This window comes from Salmo salar, chromosome ssa15 (assembly GCF_905237065.1).
Source record: "Salmo salar chromosome ssa15, Ssal_v3.1, whole genome shotgun sequence".
In the NCBI taxonomy this organism is placed as follows: Eukaryota; Metazoa; Chordata; class Actinopteri; order Salmoniformes; family Salmonidae; genus Salmo; species Salmo salar.
The window spans coordinates 45,878,881-45,904,431 of NC_059456.1; the positions used below are offsets into that span (position 1 = coordinate 45,878,881).

At 40.4% G+C, this 25,551-nt stretch overlaps 1 protein-coding gene across 4 annotated transcripts in view; it reads left to right on the top strand.

The window, feature by feature from the left end:
* The first annotated feature begins 8,851 nt into the window (after positions 1 to 8,851).
* Positions 8,852 to 25,551, top strand: part of LOC106571696 (ankyrin repeat and SOCS box protein 2) — a 40,997-nt gene continuing 24,297 nt past the window's right edge. The window contains exons 1-2 of one of the 4 annotated variants that reach the window (XM_014145071.2): positions 8,852 to 8,995; positions 14,723 to 15,025. In XM_014145071.2, the coding sequence (XP_014000546.1) occupies positions 14,730 to 15,025 (296 nt within the window). In that variant the 5' untranslated portion in view covers positions 8,852 to 8,995; positions 14,723 to 14,729. Of the gene's footprint in view, positions 8,996 to 9,080; positions 9,617 to 14,722; positions 15,520 to 25,551 lie in introns of those variants that run through there. The other 3 variants (XM_014145069.2, XM_014145070.2, XM_014145072.2) reach the window with 3 other exon arrangements.

Genomic DNA, 25,551 nt, shown 5'->3' on the forward strand with positions numbered 1-25,551 from the left:
ATACCAGGCAGTGACGCAACCGGTCAGGATGCTCTCGAAGGTGCAGCTGTAGAACTTTTTGAGGATCCGGGGACCCATGCCAAATCTTTTCAGTCTCCTGAGGGGGAAAAGGTGCTGTCATGCCATATTCACAACTGTCTTGGTGTGTTTGGACCATGATAGTTTGTTGGTGATGTGGACACCAAGGAACTTGAAACTCTCGACCCGCTCCACTACAGCCCCGTCAAAGTTAATGGGGGCCTGTTTGACCTGCCTTTTCCTGTAGTCCTCGATCAGCTCCTTTGTCTTGCTCACATTGAGGGAGAGATTATTGTACTGGCACCACACTGCCAGGTCTATGACCTCCTCCCTATAGGCTGACTCATCATTGTCGGTGATCAGGCCTACCACTGTTGTGTCATCAGCAAACTTAATGATGGTGTTGGAGTTGTGTTTGGTCACGCTGTCGTGGGTGAACAGGGAGTACAGGAGGGGACTAAGCATTCACCCTTGAGGGGCCCCAGTGTTGAGGATCAGCATGGCAGATGTGTTGTTGTCTACCCTGTCTTAGCTTCATAATACAGTTTCTTCTTTTTGTTGAGTTTAGTAACATAATTTCTCAATTTCTCAATTTCTCAAATCAGCCAGTCAGATGTGCAGCCAGACTTATTAGCCACTCCTTTTGCCCCATCTCTTTCAACCATACAGTTTTTCAATTCCTCATCAATCCATGGAGCCTTATCAGTTCTAACAGTCTGTATCTTGCTCAGCTGGCATTTCATGTTAATCATACATATCACATTACAGCAGGCGTGGTTGGGTAGACATACATGCAGATGTCTTATTTTATCCCAATACATAACGATGCTTAAATCCTGCTCTCAGCGTACTTGCATTGATAAACATTTCATACAATACTTTCCATAACAGCATAATTGCACTTTTGTTCTATTCTTCACATGCATCTCCTTTACCTCTAATGATCATTGTTTTCTCTTACCTTTAGAATTAACCGTTTCTCTGCTATGTCCCTTCTTCCTGGTGAGTAAGTTATCTATTTTGGAGGGCTTCAATTCCAGCTGCCCAGCAAAAGGCTAGCTGTCATCAGCATCTGGCTCCTCGGGGACGAGGCCATGCCCCAAACTATTTAATAAAATTCCATATTGCATTCTGTCTTCGTTGTTCATTCAGTTAAGCCTGTACTTGATTGAACTGCGTCAGTGTGGTTGTCAGGTGCTCGATCCTAAAAGACAAGAAGAAGAAGTGAGTAGCCGAAAGCATTCAGGAGGGAGGAGGCTTTTCAGGAGAGAAGGACATTGAAGGGGTTTGCTTACATATACCTGTACAGTGCCAGTCTGTGAGGAATAGGGAGAAAGAGAAGAGCAAAAGTGAAGATTTGGGGGGATGGACTGAAGATGTAGAACAAGCTCCTGAGGAAGAACCGCTCTGGCCCGCTTTGACCGCCTAGCGGGTAAGCATAGCAACCCTTTTAGACTGCTGTAAACAGTAACCCAGGCCAGTCCAGTGCAGACACAGCCTTCAGGTCAAATATTTGTCACGGAATGCCTTGATGCTGCAAAAAGTGGAGCGCATTAGCAACACTTTTGCAGTCCTTTGTGATATCTTTCAAAAAAGCTGTGTTAGAAGATTTTCAATCTGACAAGGCGGTCAAAGCGGGCCACAGTGGGTAAGCATAGCAACCCTTTCAGGCTGCTGTAAACCGTAACCCAGGCAAACACAGTGCAGATGCAGCCTTCAGGTGAAGTATTTGTCGTGGGATGAAGGGTACCGTAACAATTTTCCATGGGTTGGATTTATTTTAATCCTGCCCTCATGCCCACAATTGGCAGCACTCAAGTAATCATCAATGCAGCTGCACGCGACACAATCGTAATTCCCATGGTCAATTTAGTTCCACATGCGATATCCCTATGGGACAAGTTTGAGACCATCAGTAAATTACATGAGACAATATTTTAGGTCAATAGCTCCAATTGGTGAAATTATTTGGCTAACTCTTCCCACCACACATAAGATACCAGCAAGGTTGTTGAAGAATGATGGCAAAATTGGACGTCTATAAAATGTCCTGAGGACGTCAGGAAGTGTCTTTAAATCCAGCCACTAGAGGCAACAATGACTCTGGATCAGAAGGTTGTGTGTTTGATCCCAGTTGATCCCAGTCGTGGACACTGCCCCCCCCCCCACCACCAAAACCACCAAGCAAGTTGTTGTATTCCCGTGACTCTGGATCACAAGGTTGTGTGTTCGATCCCAGTCGTGAACACATGTTTTTAAATGTAGGTTTTAACCCTATCCCAAACCTTAACCCTTGCTTTAACCATTTGGAATGATTCCTGTGGCTCTGGATCAGAAGGTTGAACCCTGTACCTAACCTTAACCATTTGTAACCGACCGGCTCGATCATACATTACAGTTGAGGAACAATGGGAAAGTAATTCAGCTTTGAAAGTTGATAAACTTGTAACCCCACTTTTGAGAAAATGGCCCTTGAATGTTTTGGTACACTTACTGGAGACCTTTTTTTTTGTCTACACCCATTCAGCATTGTTTACGCCGTCTTAAGCCTTATCCCCACCCATCTCTTTAAGGATTCACATATGAGGCCATGTGGTAAACAGAGTGAGTATGGTAGTGTACTAAACAACTAAAGATGTCAAGCGTAAAGGCTGGTTTATCCTACGTCTATCGACATGTCTGTAGACAGTTGTCGCAGTGACATCTTGAACATTCTATTGCCATTCGGCATCAAACTTGTCATTGTCTTTATGAAAAAGTATAAAAACAAAAATGACTGTCTGCATGACATCAGCAGCTTGGTGGTCCAAAATAGCATAAGTGGTGTATTTTACCACCAATAAACCAATCCGTTTAAAAATGAATTTATTATATGTCAATCTAGCAAACCGGGCAACGTTCTAAAGAATGTTTTGGTTAGTTTCTAGCTTGTTAAAACGTTAAGCTAGCCAGTTCAAATAATGACCATATCATATAGCTGACAACGTCTTAACTGTAACTCATTTGTATTCATTGTTACAGAAAACTAAACTCACAAGATCCTTATTTACAAGTTAATGGAAAGCTAATTACAGAAAATAACTTACGGTTGGGAGTGTGACGAAATAAAAACAGGGCATTCTACCTGAGAATTTTAGAACTTGGACATTGTCTCGTCGGCCTAACATTATATCCTAATTTGACTTTGGTGCAGGTCATGTTCTTCTTCACATTACCGACTCTGGTAAACACACACTATATCAAATACAATCTAAGTTTATTCATCACATGCACAGGATACAGAAGGTGTAAACTGTATAGTGAAATGGTTACTTGCAAGCTAGCTAGCTAAACAATGAACCATAATTCCAACTCATAACCAACTAGGTTTAATGTTAGCTAGCTAGCTAACTGGCCTGATGTTAGCTAGCTGGCCTGAAGCCAGACTGGTAAAGTTGGTTAGCAGTGAGGTGTGAGTGAAGCTGGACTTTAAATAGAAATGGGAGGTTGGAAATATGCCTGTAGTTAGAGAGGAGGTCTTGGTCAAGGGATGGTTTCTTGAGCAAGGGGGTGACGGCAGTGACATTGAACAGTGATGGCACCTGCACAGTGTGTAGGGACTTGTTGAACAGGTTGGATACAAACTGGATGAGAGCTAGGGGTTGGAACCGGTTCAGGGAACAGAACCGAAACACAGAAAAATGATGACATTTTCAGAGGAACGGAAACAGAACTGGGAACGATATTGATCTCTTGTGTTTCGGCATCCCAATACAATTCAAGGCATCCCAATTCAGCCGATGCGCACCTCAACATTCCAACAGCCTAATAAATACATTTCATATATGATATTGCAAAATTTATAATTTGGCTGTGTTTACGAAAGTCTTAGGTAACATTCAAAGTAAAAATGAAAAACCTCTAAAACACCACAATTCAAGTGTTAATAAATAGGCTACATTTAATATCCATCATCACAAAGAAATCCATGTTTCTTCATTTAGTAAGGTCTTAAGGAACATTATGAATATAAGAAAATTATTTTTAAAAGAACAGAATAGCATATTTGAGTTGAATTACGTTACTGTACTTAAGTGTTGCGAGTGCCCACATGTGGGGCAAAAACTTAGGCCTATATTTTGAAACCGATCTGCACATTTTTTCAGCATTGTTTGGTAGGTGATTTGGTAACTTTAAAAGGTTAGTCTATTTCTGGTACGAGATCTTAAATTTCTCACATGGAATAGCCTTCATTTCTCAGAACAAGAATAGACTGACGAGTTTCAGAACAAAGTTATTTGTTTCTGGCCATTTTGAGCCTGTAATCGAACCCACAAATGCTGATGCTCCGATACTCAACTAGTCTAAAGAAGGAAAGTTGTATTGCTTCTTTAATCAGGACAACAGTTTTCAGCTGTTCTAACATTATTGCAAAAGGGTTTTCTAATGATCAATTAGCCTTTTAAAATGATAAACTTGGATTAGCTAACACAACGTGCCATTGGAACACAGGAGTGATGGTTGCTGATAATGGGCCTCTGTACGCCTGTGTAGATATTTCATAAAGAATCTGTGAAACTCGTCAGTCTATTCTTGTTCTGAGAAATGAAGGCTATTCCATGTGAGAAATTGCCAAGAAACTGAAGATCTCGTTCAACGCTGTGTACTACTCCCTTCACAGAACAGTGGAAACTGGCTCTAACCAGATTAGAAAGAGGAGTGGGAGGCCCCGGTGCACAACTGAGCAAGAGGACAAGTACATTAGAGTTTCTAGTTTGAGAAACAGACCCCTCAAAAGTCCTCAACTGGCAGCTTCATTAAATAGTACCCGCAAAACACCAGTCTCAATGTCAACAGTGAAGAGGCAACTCCGGTATGCTGGCCTTCTAGGCAGAGTTCCTCTGTCCAGTGTCTGTGTTCTTTTGCCCATCTTAATCTTTTCTTTTTATTGGCCAGTCTGAAATAATGCTTATTCTTTGCAACTCTGCCTAGAAGGCCAGCATCCCGGAGTCGCCTCTTCGCAGTTGACGTTGGGACTGGTGTTTCAATAAGAATTTCAATAAATTCTAAAACATTAAAAACGGAGAAGTGGTGCGTGCATATGTATTCACCCCTTTTGCTATGAAGCCCCTAAATAAGATCTGGTGCAACCATTTACCTTCAGAAGGCATAATTAGTTAAATGAAGTCTACCTGTGTGCAATCTAAGTGTCACATGATCTGTCACATGAGAAGTACAGATCAGGGTTGGGTTATAAAAAAATATCCAAAACTTTGAACATCCCATGGAGCACCATTAAATCCATTATTAAAAAATGGAAAGAACATGGCACCACAACAAACCTGCCAAGTGAGGGCCGCCCACCAAAACTCACGGACCAGGCAAGGAGGGCATTAATCAGAGAGGAAACAAGGAGACCAAAGATAACCCTGAAGGAGCAGCAAAGCTCCACAGTGGAGATTGGAATATCTGTCCATAGGACCACTTTAAGCCATACACTCCACAGGGCTGGGCTTTACAGAAGAGTGGCCAGAAAAAAGCCATTGCTTAAAGAAAAAAATAAGAAACACGTTTGGTGTTTGCCAAAAGGCATGTGGGATACTCCCCAAAAATATGGAAGAAGGTACTCTGGTCAGATGAAACTTAAATGTAGATTTTTGGCCATCAAGGAAAACGCTATGTCTGGCACAAACCCAACACCTCTTATCACCCCGAGAACACCATCCCCACACTGAAGCATGGTGGTGGCAGCATCATGATGTGGGGATGTTTTTCATCGGCAGGGACTCAGAATTGAAGGAATGATGGATGGTGCTAAATACAGAGAAATTCTTGAGGGAAACCTGTTTCAGTCTTCCAAAGATTTGAGACTGGGATGGAGGTTCACCTTCCAGCAGGACCTAAAGCAACACTCAAGTGGTTTAAGGGGAAACATTTAAAATGTCTTGGAATGGCCTAGTCAAAGCCCAGACCTCAATCCAATTCAGAGTCTGTGGTATGACTTAAAGATTGCTGTACACCAGCGGATCCCATCCAACTTGAAGGAGCTGGAGCAGTTTTGCCTTGAAGAATGGGCAAAATTCCAGTGGCTAGATATGCCAAGCTTATAGAGACATACCCCAAGAGACTTGCTGTCATGTCCTGACCAGTAAAAGGGTTTATTTGTTATTGTAGTTTGGTCAGGGCGTAGCAGGGGGTGTTTGTTTTGTGTGGTTTGGGTTTTTAGGTTTATGTTCTACATTTTCTATTTCTATGTGTTCATGTAGTTTTTCTATTTCTATTTTGGGGTTTTGGTAGGACCTCCAATTAGAGACAGCTGGTTGTCGTTGCCTCTAATTGGAGGCCATATTTAGTTGGGGTTTGTTTCACTTGTGTTTTGTGGGTGGTTGTTTCCAGTATAGTCTGTGCACCTTATTGGACTGTTTTCGTCGTTTGTTTTGTTTAAGTGTCTTTCCTTTAATAAATAAGAAGATGAGCACTTTACCCGCTGCATTTTGGTCCACTCCTTACAATGACCGTGACACTTGCAGCTGTAATTGCCGCAAAAGGTGGCTCTACAAAGTATTGACTTTAGGGGGATGAATAGTTATGCACACTCAAGTTCTGTTTTTTTGTCTTATTTCTTGCTTGTTTCACAATAAATCAAATGATACAAACCCCCCAAAATTATTTTTAATTACAGGTTGTAAGGCAACAAAATAGGAAAAATGCCAAGGGGGTGAATACTTTCGCAATACTTTTGACTGTAGCATTTACTTGACTGTTAACATTTTCTTTGTTTACAAACATTGGAGTAAAACAAGCTTATATTTTTGGGTTCTGATGGGGTACGACTGATGAACTATGCTCATAAGGCATTTATAAGTGATATTCTTCAAGAATCAATGGGTACATATCCTTAACAACAATTCATGTAGCAACTGCTGATTGCCCCTTTAAGCGGCTGAGCTAGCTAGGTAGCTGTTGAGCACTTTGATTGTGACAACTTTCTAGCAACCCAAAGACAGCAAGCTAGCTAACTATTTTCCAATTAGGCATTTGTTTCATAACCCATCTAGCGAAGGTTGCAAGCTAGCTTAATCTAGCCTGCATAATACTGTTTGCCTTGTTTGGTGATCTTTAATACTAGCTAGCAAGCTATGCAGTTCCAACCTGCCTAGATTCCCATCCAACCAGCTAGCAATGGACAGCTACCTTGCTAAATATTTATAGTAAAGAACAGACATTTTTCAAGCCGAAGTTGGATATTAGTAGTGGTTTAGTCAAGGAGACAGGAGTTGGCCTAGGTCTGCTACACCTGGGCCTGATTGACTAACAAGCTACCTTTTAAACAATTCAACATTTTGTTTTCAACTTTAGTCTTGGCCTGCTCCTGGAGGGAAAAGACAACCACCGAAATGCTGCCTCCAACGCCTCGAGTGCCACTACGTACCGATATTAGCATTTTCAGCGCATTATGCCCATAGCATCAGAAAAGTATCTAAAAACAGATTTTGAAGGTCAAAAAAGTCACAGAGGATTTGAACATGAGGTGCGAAAAATGCAAATAATGGTACCATGACTTGAATGGGATTTGTGCCACAAATACTATAACATTAGGTGAAGGAACCTCAGCCAAAGCATGGATTGCTGTCATACCTTGTCCATAGACTGCTTACAGGGTAAGGAAACCAATGTAATTTTGTAATTTTCACACTTATATTTCCACTTTGATACTATATGCAAAACTGGGAAACAGGTAGCCAGCCTACTGGTTAAGAGTGTTGGGCTAGTAACCGAAAGGACACTGGTTCGAATCCCAGAGTTGACTAGATGAAAAATCTGTCAATGTGCCCTTGCGAAGGGCACTTAACTCTAATTGCTCCTATAAGTCGCTCTAGATAAGAGTGTCTGCTAAATGAAAAAATGTATATAAATTGTGTTTTCTGTCAACTCCAGGCTTTCTGCAACAGCCTTTAACTTGTTGTTCTGCACCACAACAAACAATTAAGCAAGTACTTTACTAACCCCTAGTACTGAGGTTAGTGCTAAACTAACCCCCAAGCTCCACACTCAACAGGGTATTAAAAGACTTACTGATGATACAACTGTAACTCTAGTGGCTGGTATTCTGGAATCGAGCCTGTTGGGTATCTGTGACCTTTCCCTCATACGAGAATACATGTAAAGTGCACAAGGTTCAGAATTTAAACTAACACATGATGCAGATTGGCCTGCCAACACAACGGGAAGGTTACCTTGTCAATAAACGTGACCCTTTTTTTTGTTGTCTAAAAATAAGGAACAGGCATCCGCAATGAATTTTAACACCTCTTTGCATTGCAGTGATTGTAACACAAGACAATACCAGACTACTCAACATAAGGAACAAGTCACACTAACTCGCCACAACAAAACCTGACCCAGACACAGCAGGTGATTGACCTAGAACAGGAGGACTACAATCCCAAACACTGTACTTGGGACTACTCACACCAGTTGGTTTACATTGAACACAGACAATATCACTCAATTGTAATATGTACGAATTGGATGAGTCACATTACCTGATGAAGATACTCACCACATTATTATTAGATAAGATGGGATGGTGGCCGTTTTGCTACCTCCTCCTCAACCTTGCTATTTTTTGTGTGTAAGGATTTCACTGTACCATTTACACTCACTGTGTCCTGTGCACGTGACAAATAAACGTGTTTAATTTATTACGCCAAGACTTCCAGCTATTTGTTTTGTTGTTCAGTACTATCCGTCCCTCTTCAAAAAATCTGGGCCAGCTCCTCCTCAGGGGCATTCTGAGCTATGAAGGAGGTAGATGAAAAGTTGACCCCCCCACCCTATCATATGCCTCAAGAAATACCCCAGACTGCTCGATCAGAAGCCCAGTTTCAGAAACCTCCACTGACAGAGAAGTGGAGAAGTCTTAGTAGGGGAGACTAACCAAAGAGGAAAACTTTGACACTTTTTTTTAGGAAAACAGTAAAAGTTTGGGAGAAAGGTAAGACATATTTTCTATTAAATTGTTATTTGACAACGTTGGTGCACTTATTTTTTTGTTAGTTATTTACATTTTTTCTACATGGATCTGATGGTAATGAGCATTTTAGAATTATTATTAGAAGTAGTACACTCCATTAGTTATTTCAGAAATCCTTAAATTATTAGAATTTAAGATTTTAACACTTTTTCAAGGGGAGCATATCCTCATTTCATTGTCCAATCCTAACATAATCCCAGCATTAGCCAACCTAAATACAACCTTCAATTTTGTTCTTCTTCAAATCTATCGATTTGAATGACATGCTTGTGTTCAAAGGGAGTTCGCCTTAATTGACAAGCCCACTTGTACATATGTTCCTTTACTTTGCTCTTGCAGTTTCTGCCTGCCAGCCACTGTTCAGCAGTGAGTACATTAATACATATGCACTTGAGAGCCTAAAACAGTCCTGTGCAATAGACCCATGGGATTTTGGTTTCCAGGTCTATTTATAAAGCTGTATCTACACTGCATGCAGGGCGATATTTGCGAATGGGCTAATGGGATACTGTAGCTGTCTTATGACTTGCAAAACATGTCTTATATGGAGCAAATGATACGCTGCCCTTCAACTGGGCACTTGTAAGTATGTAGGGCAACTTTTTTGGCAATAAGGTGTGTTGAAGACTATGCCTGATTATTTGAATGAATGGATGAATTAATGAATGAACAGTACGTTACAGAACAATTTATAGAACAGAGTATTTCTTTTCTTTTTTTCAAAGTATTTTTCACTTCAAATGCTGAGTCGTGTGCTTGTCCTAATTCCTTACTTGAGAAATAGTGGTGTCTGAAATGACCGACATCCTTGATAAAGATGAGCAATAATGACTGTATAAATACTTCAAATGCTGAGCTACAGTATATTGTATGCTCAAAAAAATTTGGAACTTATATTATTTTATTCACTTGCTCAGAGAAAGAGATTGTTAAACAAATCATATATTTTTTCCCTAAAATGTAGGGTTAAAAATGATTCACACCCCTAAAGAGTCTTGTGAATGAGGTAGTGAAAGTTTAGTATTTGGTCCCATATTCCTAGCACGCAATGACTATATCAAGCTTGTGACTCTACAAACTTGTTGGATGCATTTGCAGTTCGTTTTAGTTGTTTCAGATTATTTTGTGCCCAATAGAAATGAATGGTAAATAATGTATTATAGTATCCTGGAGTCACTTTTATTATAAATAAGAATATAATATGTTTCTAAACACTTTTACATTAATCTGAATGCTACCATGATTACGGATAATCCAGACTGAATCGTGAATATTGATGAGTGAGAAAGTTAGAGGGTCAAAGATCATTCCCCCAAGACATGCTAACCTCCCCTGTTATTGGCAATGGTGAGAAGTTAGCATGTCTTTGACCCTTTGTAACTTTCTTACTCATTATTATTCACAATTCATTCAGGATTACATTAATGGAGAAGTGTTTATATACATATTCTTATTTATAATAAAAGTGACTCCAGAGTGATACAATATGTTATTTATCATTCATTAGTATTGGGCACAAAATAATCTGAAACAACTAAAACGAACTGCAAATGCATCCAACAAGTTCGTAGAGTCACAAGCTTAATGTATAGTAGTCATTGCGTGCTAGGAATATGGGACCAAATACTAAGCTTTTGAATCTTTAGAGGTGTCAATTTTTATCCCTACATTTTGAGAAAAAATATTTAACAAGTAATATCAATCTCTTTTTCTGAGCAATAGTAAAAGTGTAAAAACATATTTCCCATTTTTGGGGGAGCATACAATATTTGCAAAGGACTGTAAAGGTTTGAAAATGATGATTCTACAGTATATTCAGAAAGTATTCAGACCCTTTCCATTTTCCACACTTTGTTACATTACAACCTTAATCTAAAATGGATCAAATACAAATGTTTCCTCACCAATCTACACACAATACCCCATAAAGACAAAGCAAAAACAGGTTTTTAGAAATGTTTGTAAAATTTATGAAAAAAACCCACAAAAAACCCAGATACCATATTTACGTAAGTATTCAGACCCTTTGCTAATTGAGCCCAGGTGCATCTTGTTTCCATTGATCATCCTTGAGATGTTTCTACAACTTGATTGGAGTCAACCTGTGATAAAGTAAATTGATTGGACATGATTTGGAAAGGCATTCACCTTTTCTTTATAAGGTCCCACAGTTGAAAGTGCATGTCAGAGCAAAAACCAAGCCATGAGGTCGAAGGAATTGTCCGTAGAGCTCCGAGACACGATTGTGTCGAGGCACAGATCTGGGAAAGGGTACAAAAGTGTTTTGCAGCATTGAAGGTCCCCAAGAACACGGTGGCCTCCATCATTCTTAAATGGGAGAAGTTTGGTACTACCAAGACTCTTCCTAAAGCTGGCCACTCGGCCAGTCTCAGCAATCGGGGGAGAAGGGCCTTGGTTAGGGAGGTGAACAAGATACCGATGGTCACTCTGACAGAGCTCTAGAGTTACTCTGTGGAGATGGGAGAACCTTCCAGAAGGACAACCATCTCTGTAGCACTCCACCAATCAGGCCTTTATGGTAGAGTGGCCAGACGGAAGCAACTCCACAGTAAAAGGCACATGACCGCCCGCTTGGTGTTTGCCAAAAGGCACCTAAAAGGACTCTCAGACCATAAGAAACAAGGTTATCTGGTCTGACGAAACCAAGATTGAACTCTTTGGCCTGAATGCCAAGACAGCGCAGGAGTGGCTTCGGGAAAAGTCTCTGAACGTCCTAGAGTGACCCAGCCAGAGCCAGGACTTGAACCCAATCGAACATCTCTGGAGAGACCTGAAAATAGCTGTGCAGCGACACTCCCCAACCAACCGGACAGAGCTTGATAGGATCTGCAGAGAAGAATGGGAGAAACTCCCCAAATACAGGTGTGCCAAGCTTGTAGCGCCATACCCACAAAGAATTGAGGCTGTAATCCCTGCCAAAGGTGCTTCAACAAAGTACTGAGGAAAGGGTCTGAATACTTATGTACATGTGATATCAGTTCTTTTTTTATATACATTTGCAAAAATGTCTAAACAGTTTTTACATTGTCATTATATGGTATTGTGTGTTGAGGGGAAAAAAACTATTTTATCAATTTTAGAATAAGTCTATAACGTAACAAAATGTGGAAAAGGTCAAGGGGTCTAAATACTTTCCGAAGGCACTGTACAGTATTGTACAGAAACTCATAGAATTGTGTTGGGGTCAAAAGCCTTGTGTCACAAGCAAAGTGCAGTCTATGCTGCAGGTGCTCAATCAGTTATTAATTAAACCGCCTCATTCTGCCAATGACATTGCTGTGCAGCTTTTCCTACTAAACACCTTAAGCAACAAGGCCAATAAACATTGAGTTTCATTTCGTCCCCAAAATGTTCTGAACTTTAAGTCTAAGTTTTATGTCTTAAGGTTAAACGGTTGTGTTTTCTCTTTATACAGCAGTGAATGTTTTCTAAAGGGGTAAACATCTGTTTTGATGTACTCTAATTACAGCAGCGCAATCAAGGTGTATGCTTACTGATGCTAGTCTAGAACTCTCCTTAGTCTGGAGTAGATTAATACCTGCCATTGCAATGTTCATGCAGTGACTTTACTTCTGGCACACATATACGACTTATTCTTAAAACGGCTTCTCCCTGTGAGGGGAGTCTACCTGGTAGTAGTAGGTTTTTACAGTATTCAAAACCATTCTATAATTTGATGACCATGGAGCTGCATAAATACTGCATTGCTGTATCAATTGAATCAATCCCATAATCTCTGGCTACGTCCCAATTATTTGTCATTCCTCAAGTGTGCACTTGTTCACTTCCCCAGCACTGATTTGAAAGGAAATTCAAAACCCGTCATTCAGGGCAGGTGGGGCTCAAAGAAGAAAAAAAAGTGTATATATTTTACTTTTTTGGGGGGGGGGCTTGCCTCTTTTGCATGTTATTTTGGCATTAATACGTGTCACATATCAGTTTGAAAACAATGTCAAAAAATGTATATATATTATTGAGTTAATAAAGCCGCATACAAACAGACAGCTCCAAAATGCAGGTGTTTCAGCCTAGCTAGGTGCTTTCTGTGGTGATGGGGCAGGCCAGCAGAAAACAGGAGCATTGCACCGCGATTGGCTCAGCATTGCACCGTAATTGGCTCAGTGTTCTGTCACTCATGGGGACACTGTCACCTGCCTTTAGTAAGGGTAGACATCAAGAATGTGAGCCCTTTAGGTGCTGCCATAGAGTTACATTAGAAGTGCCCTTCCAAGAAGGCTCAAGGTCATTTGGCCACAGAAATGACGTCAAATCACGTTATATGTACAGTAGCTTTGACTGATCATGTCAACATCTTACTTTCACAATCTTAGCTAGCAGTCATCATCATGAATCAAGTCTACTAGCAAATCCTTTTTAGTCCTTGTCATATGAAGAGAAATAATGAAGAGAAAATATAGATAAAACGTATCAGTGCTCATCGGCCATTGGACATAAACATTACACAACAATTTGGAGATCGCAAATTCAACAATGAGTGGTTTGTAAGGAATCGGTGACAGTGGCTAACTGCAAGTATTGCAACTGGGAAGTCGGGAATAATACGTTTTGAACGGTCATTCAACTCGGAATTGTAAATCCGGCATCTTTCTCTTTGAGGACAAAATTTACCCACGAAGGACAGCCGCGCCACTTTCCTGTTCGCAACTTGAGTCCAAAAATGTCTTATGTTGCTTAATAAATTATGTAGGATGCCAGAGAGATATCTATACTGTAGCTAAGAAAGTAATACTCTACTAAGTGTATGTTGTGTAATAAGCTGTTAGTAGCCCATGTGCCTCACCCTAATAATTTGGTCTATTTTCACCAATGCAGTATTGTAAACACATCGTTCGTTGCCGGTGTGTGCTTGTTTGCAAACTTTTTGTTATAACTTTGACAGTGCTAGTGATAGTAGTACACTGTAAGAACGGCCCATGTTCTGAATTCTGTCGTTGTACATTTCAAAAGTGCTGAACAAATAGTTATTGACTACGTCTGTTGTCGCTCGCTCATTAATGTCTTAATCGAAATTACGGATTGCCTCTTATCTGCTTGTCATCCCCATATGCCATAGTTTGTACATCTCAATTGTCAGTAGAAACCACATTTGTTCAAGCAAATCAGCCATACCAGCTATGTTTTTTTAAAAGGCAGTAAATGAGGCTGAATGAACTGTTTCGCTGCCAGACAAGCCTCCGCTGAAAGCCAGGTGTAGCAGTGGTAAGGTGTTGGGACTGCTTTATGTAGGCCTTAACAGTTTGTGGGCAGTTTGTCACCGTTATAGTGCAATTAATGTATTGTTTTGTGTTGTTTTTTTTGCCCCACCAAGATTTTCATGCTAAAATTGCGACTGAACCAAGGACAAAATTATATATTGATAACCATACCCTGTAAGGAGTATGGATAGGTTAGACAGCAATCCATGCTTTAGTTTTATTTACCTGGCCAAGTTTTTTTGCAATATCCCTGATATTAGCATTTTCACACTTCATGTCCAAGTCATCTTAAATTAACATAATTAAACTACACAAGTAAAACCAATATGTAATTTTGTAATTTGGGTAAAATAATATTTTGGCTTGCTGTGCTTAGGAATGGGTCTCGCAAGATCCAACTTGGTGGACATAATGCATAATATGTAATTGCATGCCCTCTTTTTCTCTCGAGATCCAACATGGCAGTTGCCAGCATGGCCATGCCTGGCTCCACAGCGGGCCCCACGATGGGTTTTGATGACTACAGTCTCTACAGCAACCTGTCAGATGATGAGCTGATGCAGCTGGCTATCGAACGCAGCCTCAGTGAGACCCACGATGCCACAGCACCGGGTGAAGCCAGCAACACCCCCACAGCTCTAGGAAGAAGAACAGTCCAGTATAGGGCAAATCCACCCCCAACCAGGCTGAACCCACCAAATCCACCAAGGCAGGAACCAAGCCATAGGCCGCCTACTGCCAAACCAACTGACGTGTATGTACCAGCTGAAAAGATCCTTCATTGTTTTTCATTATCCACATTATCCACTTATCCACTTGGTCATTGGGACACCCTTTACATTAAGTTGTAGGCTACAGACAGTTACATGCAATTCAAATTTCTTGACATAATTACATGTTATTTGCAGATGTATGCACGAGTGACTGTTTTCTTAAATGAATGACTTAGTTAACGTGACTAAAATATTTACCTGCTAATTCTGCTAGCCGGCAAACCAAGAGGCCCCGAGTATCGGTTGTTGACATACGACACCTCGTTAACATGCTGTCCTCATTGCTTCCCGTTGGGCCACGTGAGAAACACATGTCCTATCGCATCTCATGGCACTGGATTCTTACCCAACGGGCATTTTAGGAATAGATCCAAGTAGCAGTCTGAAGTTCATATGCCACCATGGAGGGAAATAGCAACACTAACGAAAACAAGTCTTGGTGTAGAGTTGGACGTACTGTTGCAGGCTCTAAAAAGTAAGCTATGTCACGTTACAGTATTGGCAGGACAATTTCTGTATTGTGTGTGCAATTTGGCGTTCTAGCATCTAGGGAAATTGTAAAAAAAAGTATAATAATTGTGCCCTCCAACTGTACATGTGTTAACATACTATGCACATGTCTAAAGTCTAAACCTTAGAAAAGCATTCAGAGGAACACTTGAAGGGAGATATGAACTAAAATTGTGATAGTGGACAGGCATTTTAGATGTAATAAGAGCAATGAGAATTGATTAAGGAATCAAACAATTAACTTTTGAAGAAACACACATTATCTATTGAGTTTAGGATCCCTCCATATTAGTTTAGTTAATTTAAAGTACACGTTTGCAGCAGTATTACTAAGTATTCACCCCTCTTGGATTTTTGCACATTTTGTTACAAAGTAGGTTGAAATGGATTTAATTGTGATTTCTTTTTGGATCTACCCAATACTCTAATGTCAAATCATTTTTATATACACTGAACAAAAACATGAACACAACATGTAATAACATGAAATAAAAAATCCCAGAAATGTTTAATACGCACCAAAAGCTTAATTCTCTCAAATTTTGTACCCAAATTTGTTTATATCCCTGTTATATCCCTGCTAGTGAGCATTTCTCCTTTGCCAAAATAATACATCCACACGACAGGTGTGGCATATCAAGAAGTTGATTAAACAGCATGATCATTACACAGGTGCAGCTTGTGCTGGTGACAATAAAAGGCAACTCTAAAATGTGCAGTTTTGTCACACAACACAATGCCACAGATGTCTCAAGCTGAGGGAGCGTGCAATTGGCATGCTGATTGCAGGAATGTCCACCAGGGCCTGGCTGGGTGGGCCTGGCTGCCAAGTGGGTGGGCCTATGCCCTCCCCCATGGCTGAACCCCTGATCAGTTGTGATTAGGACCTAATAACATTATTTTCAATTGACTGATTTCCTTATATGAACTGTAACTCAGGAAAATCTTTGAAATCGTTGCATGATGCATTTATATTTTTTGTTCAGTATAGTTGTATAAGTATTCACCCGCTTTGTTTTTGGCAAGCCTAAATTAGTTTAGGAGTCAAATTTGGCTTAACAAATCACATGATAAGTTAGAAGGTTTCACTCTGTGTGAAATAATAGGGGTTAACATGATTTTTGAATGACTACCCCTTCCTCTGTCCAGACTGCTCCCCATACATACACTACCATTCAAAAGTTTAGGGTCACTTAGAAATGTCCTTGTTTTTGAAAGAAAGCAAATTTTTTTGTCCATTAAAATAACATAAATTGATCAGAAATACAGTGTAGACATTGTTAATGTTGTATATTACTATTGTAGCTGGAAACTGGTGATTGTTTTATGGAATATCCACATAGGCGTACTGAGGCTGATTGTCAGCAACCATCACTCCTGTGTTGCAATGGCACGTTGTGTTAGCAAATCCAAGTTTATCATTTTAAAAAGCTAATTGATCATTAGAAAACCATTTTGCAATTATGTTAGCATGTTCCCATCTCCACAGAGGAACTCAAGAGATCGGTCAGACTGACCATCAATTGCTCAGTTTGGCCAGATGGCCAGCTCTAGGAAGAGTCTTGGTAGTTCCAAACTTCTTCCATTTAAGAATGATGGAGGCCACTGTGTTCTTGGGGACCTTCAATGCTGCACAAATGCTTTGGTACCCTTCCCAAGATCTGTGCCTCAACACAATCCTGTCTCGGAGTTCTACGGACAATTCCTTTGACCTAATGGTTTGGTTTTTGCTCTGAGATGCACTGTCAACTGTGGGACCTTATATAGACAGGTGTGTGCCTTTCTAAATCATGTCCAATCACAGGTGGACTCTAATCAAGTTGTAGAAACATCTCAAGGATGGTCAATGGAAACAGGATGCACCTGAGGTCAATTTTGAGTCTCATAGCAAAGGGTCTGAATACTTATGTAAATATTTCTAAAAACCTGTTTTCGCTTTGTCAATATTGATTTGAATTGTATTGAGATCTGTTGAATGAGATGGCCATGGCATATGGGTTACATCTTTTTCATGATCATCAAACCATTCACTTGTGCCCTTTGGATGGGCGTATTGTCATCCTACGGTGGCATAGCCATGGTAGCCAAAATAATGGCCTGACCAGCATTTTTATACATGACCCTAAGCATGATGGGATGTTAATTGCTTAATTAAATCAGAAACCACACCTGTGTGGAAGCACCTGCTTTCAATATACCCAGTTTATCCCTGATTTACTCAAGTGTTTCCATTATTTTGGCAGTTACCTATATGTACTTGGGTGATTCTCATGAAACTTGCACTTGACAAAAAAACATTTTGACAATAAAATAATCCACCATAATTCCTTTTAGATCACTAAGACTAAGATCTGTATTTATCTATTTCATAATTATTGTTATGTTTATTGATCAGATATTATGCATTTTACCACAATTTCCACAACTACCAATGCAAAAAGTCCAAAAAGTTAAACAAATCCATTTCTAATATATTTGTAATATTGTTCACCTAATGAAAAAGCCCAAGTTAAACAGAACACTGAAAACAAATATATTTAAAAGTAAATTAACATTTATTTCATCATTTATCTCATTCCAGCAACATATAACATTTTCTGAATCATGTTTTTTTTGTCATAATTATTTGTTTATGCATGTTATTGTTATGTAGACATTTGGATAAGGAACAAAAAGGCACAATATCAGATTAACATCTAATATTTAATTAATATTGGTGCATTACGGTAATGATAAACAGGTTTCGGAGATGAGAATGAATGTTTCAGTAATGAGTGTTGCATAGTTTGCCACGGAAAAACTGTACCAAGCTCTATTAGAGATTTAGTAGCTCAATACATCATCAAACTTTGTCATTTGGTAAATGCCAAATAACTTGTATAATACTAAAATCTTTTACATTTTAGTTATTTAGCAGGCGCTCTGATCTTAATGCAATTGACTTATTTTATTTTTGCATAAGTATGAGTACTGTAATTACTTAAGCATAAAGTAACTTGAAATTGAATTGGATCTTATGGGAAAATGGCATAACATGATTTTCCTATAAAGTATCTAAATATGTGGGATATTGACCAAAAAGCTGTCTTGGGTTCAGACAACAGTATAAGTAAGTGATAAAACAGGTACATGTGTCAAAATGGGGATATCGTCCTTTAAGAGCTGGGGTTGCTATTTGCTGAAACACAAACTCCAGATTGTGGCTTTAAGTATATTAAAATGGGGCTAAACACCCATATTTTGTCATGATAATCCCTATTTAAATTTTTAAAAACTGACATTTAAATTTAAAAAATAAAAAATAACTGTACAATAGGTGAAAGCAGTGGTCCCAGTTATTTTTTGGGGGTGGCATGTAGCCTAGTGGTTAGAGCGTTGGGCCGGTAACCAAAAGATTGCTAGATCGAATCCCCAAGCTGACAAGGTAAAAGTCTGTTGTTCTACCCCTGAACAAGGCAGTTACCCACTGTTCCTAGGCTGTCATTGTAAATAAGAATTTGTTCTTAACTGACTTGCTTAGTTAAATAAAGCTTCAATAAAAATAATAATAATTAAAGTTACCAGCACAGCACAACTGTTCCTAGGCTGTCATTGTAAATAAGAATTTTCATGAGAATTAGCTAACTATCATTACTGAAATTAAGGTTCTCATTACCGAAATGGACCCCAAAAACCGGTAGTTCAATCTGCAAGTAATCGGAGACAGCCATTATGTGTCAGCAAACAATTGACTAGATCACTAAAGCCCATGGTTGGTAAAGTAATGGTTCTCAAAGTTTTTACCAATTCAAGCTTTTTGCCCTTTAAGTAACGAGAAGGCCAAGGGGGGTGTTTGAGAATAAAATCCTCATTCTGAAGTAGGGTTGCACATAATTGGGGAATATTCAGACGTGGAAACTTTCCGTGGGAATGTATTTAAAAAAAAATATATGATTTCACCTTTATTTAACCAGGTAGGCCAGTTGAGAACAAGTTCTCATTTACAACTGCGACCTAGCCAAGACAAAGCAAAGCAGTGCGACAAAAACAACACAGAGTTACACATAAACAAATGTACAGTCAATAACACAATAGAAAAATATATGTACAGTGTGTGCAAATGTAGAAGAGTATGGAGGTAAGGCAATAAATAGGCCATAGAGGTGAAATAATTATAATTTAGCATTAACACTGGAGTGATAGATATGCAGATGATGATGTGCTAGTAGAGATACTGAGGTACAAAAGAGTAAGAGGATAAGTAACAATATGGGGATGAGGTAGTTGGGTGTGCTATTTACAGATTGACTGTCTACAGGTGCAGTGATCGGTAAGCTGCTATGACAGCTGATGCTTAAAGTTAGAGAGGGAGATATGACTCCAGCTTCAGTGATTTTTGCAATTCATTCCAGTCATTGGCAGCAGAGAACTGGAAGGAAAGGCGGAGAATGATGGGGATGACCAGTGAAATATACCTGCTGGAGCGCGTGCTACGGGTGGGTGTTGCTTTGGTGACCACTGAGCTGAGATAAGGCAGGGCTTTACCTAGCATAGACTTATAGATGACCTGGAGCCAATGGGTTTGGCGACGAATATGTAGTGAGGGCCAGCCAACGAAAGCATACAGGTCGCAGTGGTGGGTAGTATATGGGGCTTTGGTGACAAAACGGATGGCATCCAGTTTGCTGAGTAGAGTGTTGGAGGCTATTTTGTAAATGACATCGCCGAAGTCAGGGATCGGTAGGATAGTCAGTTTTACAAGGGTATGTTTGGCAGCATGAGTGAAGGAGGCCTTGTTTGCGAAATAGGAAGCCAATTCTAGATTTAATTTTGGATTGGAGATGCTTAATGCGAGTCTGGAAGGAGAGTTTGCAGTCTAAACAGACACCTAGGTATTTGTAGTTGTCCACATATTCTAAGTCAGAACCGTCCAGAGTAGTGATGCTAGTCGGGCAGGAGGGTGCAGGCAGCAATCGGTTGAAGAGCATGCACTTAGTTTTACTTGCATTTAAGAGCAGTTGGAGGCCACGGAAGAAGTGTTGTATTGTACCCCCATAGAGATTGCCAGAGGTCCGGACAACAGGCCCTCTGATTTGACACACTCAACTCTATCTGAAAAGTAGTTGGTGAACCAGGCGAGGCAGTCATTTGAGAAGCCAAGGCTATTGAGTCATGAGAATGCGGTGATTGACAGAGTCGAAAGCCTTGGCCAGGTCGATGAAGACTGCTGCACAGTACTGTCTCTTATCGATGGCGGTTATGATATCGTTTAGGAACTTGAGCGTGGCTGAGGTAGATATGCATGACCAGCTCGGAAACCAGATTGCGTCGTGGAGAAGGTACGGTGGGATTCAAAATGGGAATATATGGGAATTGACGGGAATATATGGGAATTAATATTAGTACCAATTAAATGTAGATGTTTTTTGCATTGGATATATTTACCATATCAAATGGAGACAGAAACATAAACCTTTACCTTGTCATAAGTAGACATAATTGCAAATGATTAAATCCTTCCAATAGAAATTTAAAAAACGATTTAGTTACGAATTGAACTTTAATTTAATGAGTTGACTCTTCACATGGGATGATTTCACTGAACAAGAATAGATAGGGAATATTATATCAGGCTCAAAAAGCCTCAGATTTGCCTGGATTGCCACCAATTTTTCAACCCTTGTATTGGTCAGCCTGTTGCGTGCGTGTTCCCAAACAAGGACCAGTTGCGCTCTGAAGCGACTGATGTTGGTGGGACTTGGAGGATGATGGAGGCAACAGGGGAAAGAGCCTCAGATCCACAAACCCCTTCCACCAGGTGGCTGATGAGATATGCTAGTACGACTGCCATATTGCATCTCCATCCCAAAGCTCTTGCATTGATGATTGCCTTCAGCTCATCTGCAATACAGAGACCGGTGTGTCTGTTGTCCCTTGTGTCTGGGCTCTTGTAGAATACTGGTTGAGGGGTGGAGATGATGTAGTTTATTATTCCTTGCCCACGAACATTCGACCACCCATCAGAGATGATTGCAATACAGTCAGCTTTCTCTATGATTTACATGACCCTCACTTGAACTCTGTTGAACTCTGCATCCAGCAAATGAGTAGATAAAGCATGTCTGGTTGGAGGGGTGTATGCTGAGCGAAGAACACTCAGAAATATTTTCCAATATACACTGCCTGTGAGCATCAGAGGTGAACCAGTTGCATACACAGCTTGAGCAAGACATTTATCAGCATTTCTCAACATTCCTCCATTGAGTCAAAAATACATATGATTCCAGGAGGACTATGAGCTGTTGCTATCGATAAGGTGTCTGATTCATCATTTTCACCTCGAATAGAAGTAGAAGGACTTTTGTCAGAGGTTGCTTGTTGTGAACTTTATGCACTTGGCCAGAAGATTGTGCATCTTTGTTGTATTCTTCACATATGATTTGGCACAGTATTTTCAAATGTACACAGCTTTTCCTTCTACATTAGCTGCAGTGAAATGTCTCCACACATCAGATAGTGCCCGTGGCATTGTCCTGTGAAGATTATTAATTTAAAAAATATATTAATATATTTATACACACACACACACACACACACACACACACACACACACACACACACACACACACACACACACACACACACACAATTCCATGTACAGATAAATAGTTAAGCAGTTAGATTAAACAACTCCTTTGTAAGATAAATGTTTTAAAATGAAACATGTATGGAAACATGTGAATTAACACCACTCCGTTAGCAGGCTCAAGCAAGCTAAAACCCACATGGTAGCAAAACTAACTAGCAGAAATTGTTAACAAGTTAGAAATAATTTAAAACACACTTTGCTGTAGGCTACTATTTAGTAGTTAACATAAAAATATACAGAATACAAATATTTCAAAGCATACCAAGACAGTGAACGTTCCTGAGTGGCCTGGTTACAGTTTTGACTTAAATCTGCTTGAAAATCTATGGTAATACTTGTAAATTCCTGTCTAGCCATGATCCCCAACACCTTTACAGAGCTTAAATAATTTATTTAAGAATAAATGGGCAAATATTGGAGAAGCATCCAGCTGCAGATTATGCTCGCTGAAGCCGCGTGGTCTGCGAACCTCCGATGGTATTTTTGCATCTCAAAAATGGTATGTGTGCGCACAACCTGTAGACGTTTGATGGTCTGGTGTATCGTGTGGTTCAGTAGCTTTGTTCCAGGGTGTCCGTGTGCTACGCACATACCAGTCGGTGCACTGGCTCTGGTTCAGGGCATTATGTTAACCAAATAAAATAAAATGTTATTGTTCACATACACATGGTTAGCAGATGTTATTGCGAGTGTAGGGAAATGCTTGTGCTTCTAGTTCCGACAGTGCAGCAATATCTAAGAAGAAATATCTAGCAATTCCACAACAAATACATATAAGACACAAATCTAACTAAAGGAATGGAAGAAGAATATATAAATATATGGATGAGCAATGACAGAGCAGCATAGGCTAAGATGCAATAGATAATATAGAAAACAGTATATACATATAAGATGAGTAATGCTAGATATGTAAACACTATTAAAGTGGCATTATTAAAGCGACTAGTGTTGCATTTATTCAAGTGGGCAATGATTTCAAGTCCGTAGGCAGTCTGTTCTAGTGATGGCTGTTTAGCAGTCTGATGGCCTTGAGATAGAAGCTGTTTTTCAGTCTCTCGATCCCAGCTTTGATGCACCAACCTCGCCTTCTGGATTGTAGCGGGGTGAACAGGTAGTGGATCGGGTGGTTGTTGTCCTTGATGATCTTTTTGGCCTTCCTGTGACATCGGGTGCTGTAGGTGTCCAGGAGAGAATGTAGTTTCCCCCAGTGATGCGTTGTGCAGACCGCACCACCCTCTGGAGACCCCTGCGGTTGTGGGCGGTGCAGTTTCCGTACCAGGCGGTGATACAGCTCGTCAGGATGCTCTCAACTGTGCATCTGTAAAAGTTTGTGGGTTTTAGGTGACAAGACAAATTTCTTCAGCCTCCTGAGGTTGAAGAGGCGGTATTGTGCCTTCTTCCACCACACTGTCTGTGTGGGTGAACCATTTCAGTTTGTCAGTGATGTGTATGCCGAGGAACTTAAAACTTTCCACCTTCTCCACTGCTGTCACGTCGATGTGGATAGGGGGGTGCTCCCTCTGCTGTTTCCTGAAGTCCACGATCATCTCCTTTGTTTTGTTGACGTTGAGTGAGAGGTTATTTTCCTGACACCATACTCCGAGAGCCCTCACCTCCTCCCTGTAGGCTGTCTCGTCATTGTTTGTAATCAAGCCTACTACTATTGTGTCATCAGCAAACTTGATGATTGAGTTGGAGGCGTGCACGGCCACACAGTCATGGGTGAACTGGGAGAACAGGAGGGGGCTGAGCACGCACCCTTGTGGGGCCCCAGTGTTGACGATCAGCGAAGTGGAGATGTTGTTTCCTACCCTCACCACCTAGAGGTGGCCCATCAGGAAGTCCAGGACCCAGTTGCACAGGGCGGGGTTGAGAACCAGGGCCTCAAGCTTAATGATAAGCATGGAGGGTACTACGGTGTTGAATGCTGAGCTATTGTCAATGAACAGCATTCATACATACAGTTGAAGTCGGAAGTTTACATACACTTAGGTTGGAGTCATTAAAACTATTTTTTCAACCACTCCACAAATTTCTTGTTAACAAACTATAGTTTTGTAAAGTCGATTAGGACATCTACTTTGTGCATGACACAAGTATTTTTTCCAAAAATTGTTTACAGACAGATTATTTCACTTGTAATTCAATGCATCACAACTCCAGTGGATCAGAAGTTTACATACACTAAATTGACTGTGCCACTAAGTTGACAACTTGGAAAATTCCATAAAATGATGTCATGGCTTTAGAAGCGTCTGATAGGCTAATTGACATCATTTGAGTCAATTGGAGGTGTACCTGTGGATTTATTTCTAGGCCTACCTTCAAACTCAGTGCCTCTTTGCTTGACATCATGGGAAAATCTAAAGAAATCAGCCAAGACCTCAGAAAAAAAAATGGTAGACCCTATACAAGTCTGGTTCATCCTTGGGAGCAATTTCCAAACGCCTGAAGGTACCACGGTCATCTGTACAAACAATAGTATGCAAGTATAAAGACCATGGGACCACGCAGCCGTCATTCCATTCAGGAAGGAGACGCGTTCTGTCTCCTAGAGATGAAGGTACTTTGGTGCGAAAAGTACAAATCAATCCCAGAACAACAGCTAAGGACCTTGTGAAGATGCTGGAGGAAACCGGTACAAAAGTATCTATATCCACAGTAAAACAAGTCCTATATCGGCATAACCTGAAAGGCCGCTCAGCAAGGAAGAAGCCACTGCTCCAAAACCGCCATAAAAAAGCCAGACTACGGTTTGCAACTGCTCATGGGGACAAAGATCGTACTTTTTGGAGAAATTTCCTCTGGTCTGATGAAACAAAAATAGAACTGTTTGGCCATAATGACCATCGTTATGTTTGGAGGAAAAAGGGCGAGGCTTGCAAGCCAAAAAACACCATCCCAACCGTGAAGCACGGGGGTGGCAGCATCAAGTTGTGGGGGTGCTTTGCTGCAGGAGTGGTGCACTTCACAAAATAGATGGCCTCATGAGGGAGGAAAATTATGTGGATATATTGAAGCAACATCTCAAGACATCAGTCAGGAAGTTAAAGCTTGGTCGCAAATGGGTATTCCAAATGGACAATGACCCCAAGCATACTTCAAAAGTTGTGGCAAAATGGCTTAAGGACAACAAAGTCAAGGTATTGGATTGGCCATCACAAAGCCCTGACCTCAATATTATAGAAAATTTGTGGGCAGAACTGTAAAAAGTGTGTGCGAGCAAGGAGGCCAACAAACCGGACTCAGTTACACCAGCTCTGTCAGGAGGAATGGGCCAAAATTCACCCAACTTATTGTGGGAAGCTTGTGGAAGGCTACCCGAAATGTTTGACCCAAGTTAAACAATTTAAAGGCAATGCTACC